The following is a 14,294-nucleotide window of genomic DNA, read 5'->3' on the forward strand; positions in this document are numbered from 1 at the left end:
GCAATGACTGAATTAGAGTCCGAGGACAACGTGAAAATTTCGGAATTCAGGTAAGGTCACCAGAGCCCAAGAAAGCCTAAAAAAATTATTTTGGCCATTTTTCTCGGAGGAAAAAAAAATGCTTAGCTCATACATAGAAAATTTGGCTAATGCCTATTTTTTTTTTTTTTTTTTTTTTTTTTTTTGTCAAATCCTGCAATATAGGATGCTATGGGTTGGTTAAGCAAAAAGGAAGATAAGAATATTTTTCTCTCAAAAAATGGGGGGGGGGATGATAAGATAGAAACGGACCCTTGTCTACCATGGTTAACGTACCCGCCCTGCTATAAAATCCTCCCATGCAAGAAGAATTTATGTATACATTTATGCGTCTCTTAATTTAAACATTTGAGCGTATGACGAGGTTGTCATGTGGGTGCTCTTTTTTCCGATGCTGGGTATAAACAAATAATGCCTGTTACTTGAAAAAGATTGGAGGCACTTGTTGCAACTATAACAGTGATTTTAACCTTTACAACGATATCGGATGTTGTTGTTGTTGTTGTTTTTTTCCCTGTAAGTGCTCGGCTCGAGATTTATGTACATTTCGATTTCTTAATTAATTCGTGGAAGATGGGGTGGGGAAGGTATTCGGCTCGGTGACACAAAATTAAACCAGCTTCGATGACACTGTGCTGCAACGGGCATTAAAGTGGTCTGGACGGACTTAGTTACGGACGTGAATTAGAACACCATTTTTAGCGTGTGACGATCAGTCCAGGTGTTTTACGAGATCAAAAAAAGTTATAAACCTTCAAGAGTGCTCAACCTCTAGGAGAGTGGAGTACTTCATTGGTTTGAAAATGTGTCGCGGGTCACTTAGGTGCTCTAGAATAAAGCTGGTGGCTCAAACGATCTGTTGATACGCCGCGAGTCACTCAAGTCATCTATAAATATGCAGTGGGTCATTGAAGTGCTTTAGAACTGAGCCATGGGTCACTCAAGTGACCTTAAATATGTCATTTTCCCATAAGTGACCTTAAATATGCCATGGTCCCATAAGTGACCGTAAATATGCCATGGTCCCATAAGTGATCTAAAAAATATGCCACGGGCCACCTGAGTGATCTGGAATTGTGTCTGTCACTTAAGCAGGGCGGTAACTAGGATTTTTGCCGCCCCCCACAACTTTAAAATTCGTTAATTCTATCACGGTGTTCTTTGTTCCCCCTAAAACTGCCGCTGCCCTAAGTTTTGCAGCCCGGGGCAGTTGCTCCCCCCCTCCCCGTCCCTCTTTAGTTCCGGCTTCGCACTTAAGTGATATGGAAATATATTGCAGGGCATTTCAGTGATGCGGGACTGCATCGCGTGTCGCTTGAGTGAATGTACCGCTTAGTTCATTTGTATAAAATGAGATTTGAGGTCTCGGGACACCTCCGAGGTCCACCTCATTTGGCCCGCGGGCGATAGGTTGAGTATGTATGCTCCAGAAAAATAGAAAGAGCGCATTAAAGAGCACAGAATGTCTTCACAGCAAATCAAATGGAAATCCTTCCAACACCGAAAGCAAACAAATACTTAATGACTGCATCAGATATTGCCATAACATCACTCTTCCGAAACATGATTAGCAAACCTATTCTAGAACTCCATTATAAAATAATAATAATAATAATAATAATAATGGTATCAAATTCATGTGTGGGATCGAAAATTGAGCTCGCTTAAGATGTCATTCCACTTCTTTTTTATCTTGTAAAACAATAAAAGCAAATAAACAAATTTTAAAATAAGTCTTTCTTTTTCATTTTTCTCACGCAAATTTCCTGTCTTTTTTCCCAACACATTCATAATATTCTCATAAGAAAATAAAAACCGATACGATACTATTTTATTAATATTTTTTAACCCTTTATATACGACATTGGGAAAAGTAGAATAAGAAGAACATTATAATAAATTAAAATAAAAGTATAAATGTAATAATAAATAGTTGTTATGTAAATTATTTGGTAGGTCATTTTAGTTCTAATTAAAAACAAAAAAAATATTTTTGAAACAATTAGTTCAAAGCAAATTATCTAACCTGACTGTTAGGATATAATAGGTTAATTGTCTAATTGTCAAACGCAATTGGTTATTCTAGTGCAGTATTTTTTAACCTTTCTGAAGTCAAGGATCAGTAAATGTACAATTTGACGGACCACTTGTGTCCCGTATTACGGGACATTCTTGTAATTCTCGTTCTGATTTTTTTCATATATTTGTCTCATTTTTTCAATGACAAAATTGTTTGTAATATCTACTAAAGTACTAAAGTCGTGAATACACACACAGTATTTTCATAATATAAATTATATTATGATAATTATGGAAAAAATAAATATTAATCTTACATTTATTAGATCCCATATCTTTGTTTCCTTTCATTTGTCAGGTTTAATGTTTTGTCCTCAAATTTTTTGGAATTTTAATTATGATTGGTGATTGTGCTTACCTCTGACAATGTTTTTGATGGCAATCTGCGATGTCTTGTATTTTACGGATTATTATTTAAGGTCCCAGTTAACCGAATTTTATTTTTCTTATGGAAATATGGTTATCAGATCATTTGAGCAATTTTTTTCGTGAGAAATTCATTTTGGTTTACTGAGATTTGCAGCAGCCATTTTTTTCCACGCCCTTCAGCAATTTTAACAGTAATTAGCAAATTCCACGTAAAACAATAAATTGCAATTTTCAGCAAAATTTAGTGATATCTCGTATTTAAGATCGTAATTTCCGGCATTCTGCTCGATTATATATGATGAAACCGAATATCAGGGTAAAATTTTATTTGGTAAATATACCATACGGATACTGCTAATATCAATTGCAGCTGGTGAATAATTTTATCAAGTCTACCTACGGACCACCTATGGATGCCATCGTCGCGGACCACCTCTAGTCCGTGGACCATAGGTTGGGAAACGCTGTTCTAGTGGAATGAATGCTCGCGAAAACATCGAGTACTGTAACCTATCTCATATCGTCCATTATGGTGTTCGCCACCTACGATGAATGCTATCCATACCAAATGCCATAATAATGATTCAAGTAATTAACCCCGTGTGAGAGTGCGAGGCTTCTTCTCGCATTCGGAGGGAATATCTTCACGCCTCACTACAAGTAAAACGACTCTTCCCACACTTTCGAGAGCAATCCAAAACCTCTTCGTGGAATACTATCTCGAATTATTATTACTTTATTTGTTTTTATTATCATTCTTTTTCCTTTCGGTAATAACCCGGGGGCGGTAAGACCTTGTAGACAGAACCAACCGGGCAAGCTAATAGTGTTCTTCTGTTGGTGTTTTTAGCAACCGACCTTTGAAGACCCCTTCACTTACTTGAACAACGAGAAAAGAAAGAAGTTCCAGATAAATAGTGAAAAAGAAACTGATGAGAGAGAGAGAAAGAAGAAAATAAAACAAAAATTGAAATAGTGACGGTCAACGACTGAGTTCTTTTACGGAGAGAGACTTCTCTTTGCCCTTTCTTTACTTTTTTTTTTTCAATATCTTCTCTTTTTAAACAGTAATATCTAATGGTAGACTGATAGGGAGTGGGATAAACATGGGGTTTGTCGTACAAATGATCTCTTGAAACATTTTCTCTTCTTTTTTTTTCCCAAAGCCCGTCTCGAATTTGGAGACCGATTTTTTTTAATATTATTATTACCTTCATTTCTACATACAGTATATGTATTAATTTTCGTCTCATTTTACCTTGAATGTCTCTCATCTACGGTCTCACTTACCACTAACGATGCTATTTAAAGCTATTCTCTGCACGCGATTACTTTTCCTTTCTACTTCGTTTGTCGTTTATTATTATTATTTTTTTATGCTCAAGACTTTTTCGGACACGAGATGGTTTAGGATAATGGAGATTTCGGAACTTCATTCTTAAAGTCTCTTCTTTTCGATGCGAGAATTATTTCAAAATAATTACAGTCGAAGACAGATGTAAATACCCTCAGAGAAGGTAAATACAGTATGAGTTTTTTAAATGACCATCTGTATCGTGGGTGCTCAACCTTTTGGAGAGTGCGGGCCACTTTATTGGTTTGAAAACGTGTCGCGGGCCACTTAAGTGGCATGGAACAGTTCTCCAGGTCACTTAAATGATCTGTAAATGTGCCGTGGGTCACTCAATTTAAATGCGTTGTGGCTCACTTAAGTGAACTGGATGTGCCGCTGACCACTTAAGTAATGTGTAACTGCACCGTGTGGTCACTAAGTGATCTGTAAATGTGCCCCAGGCATTGGGCACATTTGGGGGTCCTTGCAGAGGCCTCAAGGAGTTCACGGAGCTTTGATGAGAAAAACAATTAACTTATTGTTTTCCACCATTATACGCTGAGCGTTATTTTGTAATGGTGTCCGAGGCCTTCATCTTATTAGCAGAAGGGGGTCCCTGGCCTTCGTCTTATTGGAGTAAAGGTCCCGTAGCATACAAAAGGTTTACAACTTCTGCTTTAAGTAAAATTTGTTTCACTTTGAAAACTAAAAAAAAAATAGTTTTGTTTTTGAGAAGCTTGGGGTAAACCAATTATGAAACGTATTTGTATAATGTTCTGATTAATCTCAAACCTTCATGCCCCCAAATGCGCATGTGTTAATCGCGACAGCGGGAATACAAATGTTTTTGGTTTTTTTTTTGTCAGAAATGTCTATTTCACTAACTGGTACATTAAAGCTGGTTGACCGTGACCGTGAATTCGCTGTAACGGAGGTCAGGACTTTAATTGGGCTCGCAACATAATACGGAGAGCAAAGCAACGGAAAAAGAGCATAGTTGCGATATCAGACACGGAATTTCCTATTCGCAAGCGTATAGTGGTACGGTAAGTTGCAAATTGCGACAGAAAACTTTCTAAATCTTTAAACGTAGAGATTAAGGAAGAAGAGAACCTGTATTGAAACTATAATACGGTATATCTATTCAAGAAAGAACGACTGAAACCCTGTCATCGTCGTAGTCATTCTGCGTCATGGACAATTTTATTTGACCTTCACAAAATAATATTCCTCTTTCTTACCACTTTCAGAGTAGAGTTTTTAACACTTTCACCGACATTGACGAGATATATCGTCTTCTTAAAACTAGCCTTTTGCATGCTTGCCACTACTGACCAAGTTTCTAGTTGCAGCTCTGGTGATGAACATAGTTGGATCCCGATATAATTACCATTAATGATAACAAATTTTACGATCATACCCGATGTAATAATAAAAAATTTTACGATCGCACCCCTGATGTAATGATAACAAAATACTATATACGATCGTGCCCCGATGTATTGTATCATTGCATGCATATTGAAGCATGCATGTATCATATAGTATGATTTATCATGTTTACCAACGACGCGACGCGGTGCTTGGGTATTATGTATAATCACCGGTAAAAGTGATAATTTTTTTAGTGCTTATTAAATTTACCAACGACACTTGTGTGCGTTGCATAATCGCCGGTAAAAGTGATAAATTTAGGGAAATCTATTAAACTTACCAAAATGCTCGGCGATTATGAATAATGACCATTTATTGTGTATAATAACCACATTTATCACATTTACCTCAAATATATCATTTGAAATCGATACGTCTGAACATGATTGTTTTTAGGCAGACAGAAAAACGACTCTAAAGAAGCTTTAACAGTTAGAAATTTTACAGCAATGGCTAAGTTTTCAAGAAGTTGGCATATCCTTAGGCAAAAAAGAAAAACAAAAATTGCGCACTACTGCTTCTATTAGAACCTCTAATGACATCGTAGACTGGAGCTAGACAAGTTGTGACAGGACTGACTGTCACTATTCATGTTCCACCCTTCGGATCTTACGAATTGCTATTCCTTCTTCTGGCATACGGTATATATGCACATTCCGCATTTTAAACAAAAAAGGGAGGGGGGGGGGTATTAGTTAGAATATAAGGTAAATGAAACTTGTGCGTATAAGTATACTATTTTTTTTTCCCCCATTTTAACCTTTTTTCTGTTTTGATTCTGATATTGTACTACTACTAATAGTGAGAACTGGTTTTAAATTGAAGGTCAAGATTATGTCTAGTTCTTCCCCCCCCCCCCCTCATTTTTCGTACAACGGAAACACACACGTAAAGTAAATAAATAGAAAAAGAAATCCAAACTCTCTCGTTGCAGTTGGTTTCGTTCATGATGACGGGGGATGGAGGCAGTTCCGTTTTCTGTCGGAAGGTGAAGAAATGAAGGCATATTATAGGGAAGGGAGGACATAAAAGAAGAACAAAAACCATCCGGCACAGATTACTCAGGAGGTCCCCTCATTGGAGTCTTTTAAGGCTAAAGGAAAAGCTCTTTGCTAGCCATCCAGAGATAAAAAAGCAAAAAAGGCCTTGACCCGTCGCCGGGCTCACAATTGCGTGCAACAAGTGATTCGTCCACGAGAATTTCTCTAATACATCCTCCTAATGTCATCTTGTGAAAGTTCCCACTAAACTTTTCTCAGACCGTTTTGTGTCGCCAGGTTGATTTTTATTTCACTCACACAGACTGGCTGATGAATAAATAGACCTCCCCTCTTTCTCGAAACATACAAAAAATATTAGCTCATATATAATATAACATACGAAAAATATAAAATATATTAATGTAAAAAAAAAAAGATTTTACTCTTCCCCCTTTTTTTATCTTTGTTTTCAAAGGAATTTCATTCATGAATTTTTATTTATGAAGGAAATGCTTCTTTAATATCATGTGCTTGATTCCACCGTCAGCAATGAAATATTTATTCCAGCTGAAGAAATTAAATTTTTGGCTGATTAAAGTTTTCAGATAAAGTGTTTGCAAAAAAAATTCAATTTTCATTCAGTAAAAATAATTTCAAGTTTCTATCGAGTATTTAAATTTTTCTAAATTCAATATTATTTATATAATATCTAAAAATCACTGATTTGACATACGTATGTCAATTGATATTATTACTAGAATGAATAAATATATTAATAATCTGAAAACCTTGATATATCAATTATGAAAAAAAATTTCAACTCTTTAACCTCTTTCCACACCTGAGCTAAAACTGACTATGAAATACATATATATTTTTTCATTTATTTGCGTTTATTGTACGTCAAAATGCCTTAAGGGAAAAAATCAATCGCTGAATGAATGAATTAATTAATTTATTTATTTATGTCGATATCTTTGCTGGGACCATTTCAGTTAGGTACACACATGTGAACCTCGGATCTTAATTTGAAACAAGAATCATTTAAAACCATTAAAAATGACGGTACCATATGTGTAGCGCTGGAGCGAAGAGGTTAAGTGGCATTGGAGAGATGTCTCACCTCCTTAAAGGCCTGTTATTTTAGCATTGACAAGATACTTTGTGTAATTTAGTTCTCTCAAGGAACACTCTTTCCTCTACCCCTTCATTTTACCCCTGCTTTTATTCGAAGAAAGCCAACTTCATTAAAAAATATATTACATTTTATAGAGAGGATTTAATGATTTCTGCTATGCCGCTGAAAGGGTTGAAAACTTTTAAAAAAAATAGTTTTTTCCATTATACTTCCTTTTTCACATTTTTCTGAAAAAGAGATATAAATTAATCAAAAACTATTTTTATTTGAGCATAATCAAAAAAGTAATTGTAGTTTTATTAAATGAATCATTTCATGAAAGAAAAGTAATTTTAGTTTTTATCATAATTTTTTGTAGGATAATAGGTTATATATTGTTGATCAGAAATTGATATCGTATTGATATCTCAGAAATATCGGAAAGAAGCTTGTAATTCCAAATGTGTATATACAGTCTTTAGTGAATGAAACGGGGTGAGGGAGGGGGAAAAAAGAGTTTACAAAACAATACCTTGACCAAAAAAAAAGATCATATTGGCCAGCGAAAGAAAATTTTATGAAAACAAAACAATTCTCTGGCATATAGATCAAAGTAGCTCCATCTTCGAGATTCAAGATGGATTCGAAATCCGAAAACTTAGTAAACAGTCGAGTTACAATATTGCGACCAACTCCCATTTCAGATATCAATTCAGGTGCGGATGTAAAACTGTGTCAACTAAATCATCAATTTAACCCTAAAGTTTATTTCACCATCCATTTGAATTATTAAATTATTGAACTGACTCACAATTAAAATTACGCTATTTTAATTATATACAGTATTTACTTAATGCATTGTACTTTCTCGCATTTTTGAATACTTTTTAGTTTTAAAACATGTTTTGTCTTTGTACATGTTTGTTTAGTCTGGCAAACCGAATAACCAATTAAAGGATTAGAAAAGTGTTCGTTAAAACGAGATTTTCGTTATAACGGTATTCGACTGTATAGCATTGATCATTAGATAAAGTATGATAAAACAAAGATAAAATTAATCCAATATGAATCGCTAATGGGCAAATAGAAGTATCAGATTCAGATACTCAAGGAAATTCAAACAAGTTACAATTTTGGCTTAAATTGAAAATATAAGATAAAAAATCTCATCACAAGAAAAATATAGTTCATTAAAAATTGTTTTCTATACCTTTATTAGTGAGAAAAAAAAAAATTCTACGATTTTTTTTTAAGTTGCTTTTGTTTTGGGGGAAATCTTGAATTTCAACTTAAGTAAACTGTTACAAATATATGAGTTCTTATCAAATTTGGGATTCATAAAAATCTGATTAGGTCTTCTAGGATTAACGGTATCACACTTGTTGCACATAGGCATTGATTTCTATTAACTGTCAGACTAATTTTGTAAAAAAACCAAAAATAGCGATAATAACCAATTGGATGCTTTCATTTGAACAGCACAAAATTTCAATCAGTTTATTTTGCATTCCAAATATTTCATTAAGATAAGTTAGATTCTCCCCCCCCCCCTCCTTTCTCCACTTTATGAGACCGTAGTGAATTTGACATTGAATATAACTATTTGTATAGGGTTAGCAAACACACATTTATTGCCTCTATTTGATATTTTAAGTAATAAAATTTACTTAACAGAAATCTTAATTTTCTTGAAACAGTTCAAGATATTCTTATTTTAAGTTGGAATCGATGTCATTTAACTTCATGGACTGTGTGATGATCGTATTAATTTATTTAGCAATCACAAAGGTGTTCAAAAAACACCTTTTCGGGATTTTCTTTAATTACAGTTATGAAGAATCTGTGATACATTATTATTTGGTAATCAAGATCATTATTTGGTAATCAAGCCGTTAATTTCTTTCAAATTAAATCTAATATATTTGGTTTTCGACATTGTCGCTCATGTTATTAGCCAAAAACCAGTCACGAATTTTCAAGCTACATTAACTACAAATATATACACACAGTACTTAGATCTTCTCTAATTAAATAATAAATTCGAATTTATTTTTTCCCACTTTTCTTTTTCGTAACTCAAATTTTTTCGAATTAACACAAAAATTTCATTTTAATTTCAAAATTCAATTTGTTTATGTTAATTTTTATTTACGTTCTAATTCCCATTGAAATTCATTGTTAATTCATTAAAATTTTAGAACATTAATAACTTATCATGTGCAACAGAGATCGCAATCGGGACAAGGTAGCTGATAATTTATACCATGAAAATAAGTAACAAGTGCTTGTGTTGTTTTCATAATTCGTGTATAACTTATAAGAAATATCTTAAAAAGTAAAATTATAATTTAAATCTTTTTTTTTTCAAAATATTACTGATTAGAAATACTGTACTAGGAGAAAAACTCAGTTTTAATTTTTTATTTAAATTAAGAAAAATAGAAATGATCTTAAAATTTCATCCATATTTTTATGGGCATCTTTTTATCAGCCACCTCGGTGGGCATTTTGCCTGTTGTGGCGTTGTATTTGTATTTGTATTCAAAAAAATAAAATATGTGTTTAGTTAGGGCTGTTCCGATTACTCGATCAAATGTTAATCACAGTTAAAAATTTCAGTTGAGTGAATCGACTCGATCAAACCGATAAAAATTTGGTAAAAAATTTGTAATATTCAACTTGATTGATAAAACGAAACCGGTTATAGATTTGTTAAATAAAGAGCCCCTACATATAATATTTGGACCATATTTAAAAATATTTGAATCAATATTTTAATCAAATTTTTCTCATTGGGGAAATACACACCGATTCAAACGAAAACTGGCGATTTCAGTATGGAATTGATGGGAGTTTCAGAAGATAAGATCAAAATTTATTTTCTCCACTATGAACAGTAGCTTTTCGTATTCTTCGAGAGAGAAGCATCAGTTCCTTCACGAATACTATTTGAGAGCACTTCAAGGGGGAAAAAAGCAACAGAAAAAATTCGAAAGTAGTTTCGAGGTCAGTGATTGGTCTCAAACTATGTTTCTCAAAGTGTGCGTCGCGACTCTTCGGATTGTCACCAAGAGTCGTGTCGGGGGGGTGGGGAGAGCTGTATATATATATAGATAGATTTGTGTGCTTAACCATGCTTTGAAATTATTCTTTTATAATTGAAAATATCTACCAAACTATTCAGGGGGGAGCCGCAGGTGAACCATGAATTGGGCAAAGGAATCACAGGTGACAAAATTTTGAGAACCGCTGACCTAAAATAATCGATCTAAAAAAAACACAACAACAACTCGACAATCCAGGTTTTGACAAAATATGTTTTGTTTCGCATATCACATAGCTTCGTGAGGAATTAATTATTATTAGTCACATTAATTACTTAATCTTCGTTTCCCTATATTACTTTACATAATACATTTGTTATATTATATAAATAGTTGCGTGTAATAAATAAAATATATTTTTATATCATAAATTAATTAGTTACGAACAATATTCAATTAATCAGTCGATTAATCGATTAAAAATTTTCTATTAACCAGCAAAAAGTTTAAATCGATTCCTAGCCCTAGCTCTAGAGTGTATACATTTTTAGATCAAGTTCTACAGAAATTTAAAAAGAAATAAAATATTTACTACTATGAAAATTTTCCATATATTAAATTAAAAAAACTTTTGTTTACCTTTTTTTCTCGCATAACTTCACAACTCATTCCTCCAAATTAACACAGAACATTCAAACATCAAAAAGCGCAGTTTAGTGTAAACATCGAATCACGATCAAACATGTTAGAAAATTACGGAATCAGTGAAAAAGAGGAAAAACCAAGACCGGACGTAACTGTCGATTGGCAGTGTTTTTTCGGGGTTTGCTCTGATCCGAACGCACATCTGATCGCGACACTGGCCAGGTGTGTTCTGGTTTGTAATCATACGAATGGTTTTCTACCACGAGGGGGGTGGGCATATGCCGCTTTCTTTGGCATCAAACTACTGCTGCCCTGTTCAGGTAGCTAAACACATTCAGTAGGGATTTTTTTCCCCCTTTTTACCTGAGATGTAAAGGGGAAAAAAAGAGAGAGAGATGAGTTTCGATAGGATGGTTAACGATTCTCTATTGTTTGGTGCGCACAAGCTTATAAAAAAAATTGATGGAATTATTATTTTTTTATTTATTATTATTCCGTCCCTTGTCTATTTCGTGAGAAATTATTGCTGATGCTGAAAGACCACACCATGCCCAAATGGTGCACTTTTTTTTTTCCAACAAAAAAAAAGAAACTTTTGTGCAGTGAAACTTCGGTTTACGAGCATTATTCGTTACTTAAACGTGCTCGTAATCCGAATCACTCGTATATCGATACAAATTTTTCCATATAAAATAATGAAAAAACTCGGATGATCCGTTCTACAATTACTGTATTCATACACATAAAAGTAACTGCAAAAATGGCGTTTAATCAATAATTATTCGCTGTTATCTGCTGGTTTACCACAAGCTTTTTCTTTTTGTGGGACTTTGAAAAGAACCTTATGGAATGACCCTTGCTTTTGCGTCCTTTTAATGATTTTGCGGAAATGGGAAATTGCACTGGTTGGACGGATTTATTGCTCGCCCTGCTACAGCTTTATTTGAGGGGTCCTTTACTAAAAATAATTTCCACGGCTTCCAACATTTTACGCATCTCTATAATCTTCATTTTAGATGAGGAATTCCTCCTCATATTTCTCTTCCTCTGACGAGATCCCGTCAAAGAGCTCTCGCATGCAATGGAGATCCATCAGTTCCTCTGTGGTCAACTCTTTTAGCCATGTTCTTAAACAAGTCTTTGAATGTCGGCCAGTGGTGTATTTACGGGGGAACCTAGCTACATACCAGCATGTTCAGAGGGGCAGAAATTTCAGGAATGAATGTCCAAGAAAATTTGAAGTAGAATGGGAGAAGGGCGACGAAATTTGTATAAACCTTCAATAAGGCTCTGCCCAGACAGCAAGGGACTAGGTCAGTGAGCGGCCTAGAGAGTTTGCCAGCACGTGAATGACCAAACGAGTGACCTAGAGAGCGAGGGATCAGATCAGTGAGTAACCTACAGAGCGAGGGATCAGATCAGTGAGTGATCTAGAACGTCTGCAAGCATGTGAGTGGCCGAAACAGTGCGCCAGCATGTGAGTGAGCAAAAGAATGACTTAGAGCGTGTGAATGAGCAATCACAATTCCACTGTACGTGTGTTGACAAAAGCGAAGAACCATCGCGGATCAGTTGTGATCACGTGAAACTGAATGAACAAAGCGCGAAATTCTTGCTCGTAACGTAAATCAACGCTCGTTAATCGAGCCAAAATTTGTTCAAAATTGTTTTTCTCGTTATGTGAGTCATTCGTTACCTGAGTTACTCGTTAACCCAAAGTCCACTGTATTCATAAAATACGTGTATTATTTTGTTTTCCTAAAGCAACAGCTTCACCAGTTCCCATTATGTGTTTCATTCTCATCGTATTAACGGGGAGGTAGAACGCATTATTGATGCGCCCCTTACATCACGATTTTATATGTGAATCCCTACGTGGGGGGTGGAGAGCATATAATTTGGATCACACCAATTGTTAAAAAAGAACTCTTTTTCCGACTGGTGAGATTCGCAACAGTTATTGTCGTAGATTACGGATGTATGTAATTATTACTTTGTACAAGGATTAGCGAATACAAAGGCTAATAATGAAACCACAAAGAAACAAAAATCAATCTTTGCAGCATTGAATGGTCAGTTAGAGAGATAGTGTTAAAAGTAAATTGACTGCGTATTTCTCTGATAGCCTTGTTTTCTAAACTGTACGTTCGGTTAGTGTACCAGGGTATGGCAAATGTATTGGGGGAAGACTAGGGGGTTTATAGTGGCTATATTTTCTCACAAATTCTCCTGTAATTTTGTTTAAATAAAATCCGACGCAGTCTTGCCCCCTAATGAAACCTAACGCTAAAGTTGACAATTAGTGATTGAGTAACTTCGGGAATGATGAAAATCTCCTAATTGCCCAGGAGAATTAAGACGTAGGATGCTTATGGAACAGGAATGTGTCCCTAGAATGAGCTAAAACATCTGGGTGTCCGAACATTGGCTGACTTGGACACTTGGACCATGACATGACATGTGACGCAAACATGACATCGATTCGTCGTTGTACGGCCTACACGACTAGTGACATCCAACGAACGCGGACGGACCGCCACCAACAGAATTTGATTATCAAGTCCGGACGTACCAAGGATGTTATAATATCAATTTAGATTTCGATTCTTAGATCACGATTTATCATAATTATTCCGTTGATTTATACTTCTGTAATCGGACTTGTTATTCTGTTATACAAATTTATATATATATAACGCTTTGATATCTCCTTGAGATGGGAAGCGGGGTGCGTCCGGTCCTTCAATGTTCAATTAGTGATTGAGTCTGGGCGTTCCGTGTTTGGTGTAAAGGGTCAAAAGGTCCTCAATTAATAAGCTCAAAATGTTCAGAAAATTACCATTGCTACTTAACCGTACTTGCATCTCGTAAACATTCCTCTAGGATATTTCTAGTAAATTGGTGCACGCGTGTGTGTGTGCGTATGTGCGTGAGCCTAACACTATGATGTCATAGTTATGCTCTTTTTCTGTGTTATCCCTTGTACTGCCGTCTGGCTTCTATATTTTGAAGTAAAAGTGACAGCTGTCTGAATTTTCATGTTATGTAAGTATCGTGTTGAATGTCCAGGAAACTACAAAAATACCCCCAAAAAAATATATTAAAGAGGTTTTCTTTCCCATAGCAGATAATATTAGACTCTAGTTAACGTTAATGGGATGATGAAGATCGTAGAAATTTAAGTATGTATGTTTGCTCCAGAAATATAACCACTTGACTTTGCTCAATGCTACACTTCGAAATTTTTCGATAGA

At 34.9% G+C, this 14,294-nt stretch overlaps 1 protein-coding gene across 1 annotated transcript in view; it reads right to left on the bottom strand.

Moving 5' to 3' along the window:
- Nucleotides 1-11,375, bottom strand: part of Traf4 (TNF receptor associated factor 4) — a 39,651-nt gene extending 28,276 nt beyond the window's left edge. The window contains exon 1 of the mRNA XM_089244147.1: nucleotides 11,035-11,375. Within this exon, the coding sequence (XP_089100273.1) occupies nucleotides 11,035-11,064 (30 nt within the window). The 5' untranslated portion in view covers nucleotides 11,065-11,375. The remainder of the gene's footprint in view (nucleotides 1-11,034) is intronic.
- Between the last annotated feature and the right edge of the window lie 2,919 nt (nucleotides 11,376-14,294).

The sequence above is a fragment of the Pholcus phalangioides genome, unplaced genomic scaffold (assembly GCF_987345545.1).
Source record: "Pholcus phalangioides strain wild (caught in Gottingen) unplaced genomic scaffold, Ppha-v1.0 ptg000015l_1, whole genome shotgun sequence".
Classification (NCBI taxonomy): domain Eukaryota; kingdom Metazoa; phylum Arthropoda; class Arachnida; order Araneae; family Pholcidae; genus Pholcus; species Pholcus phalangioides.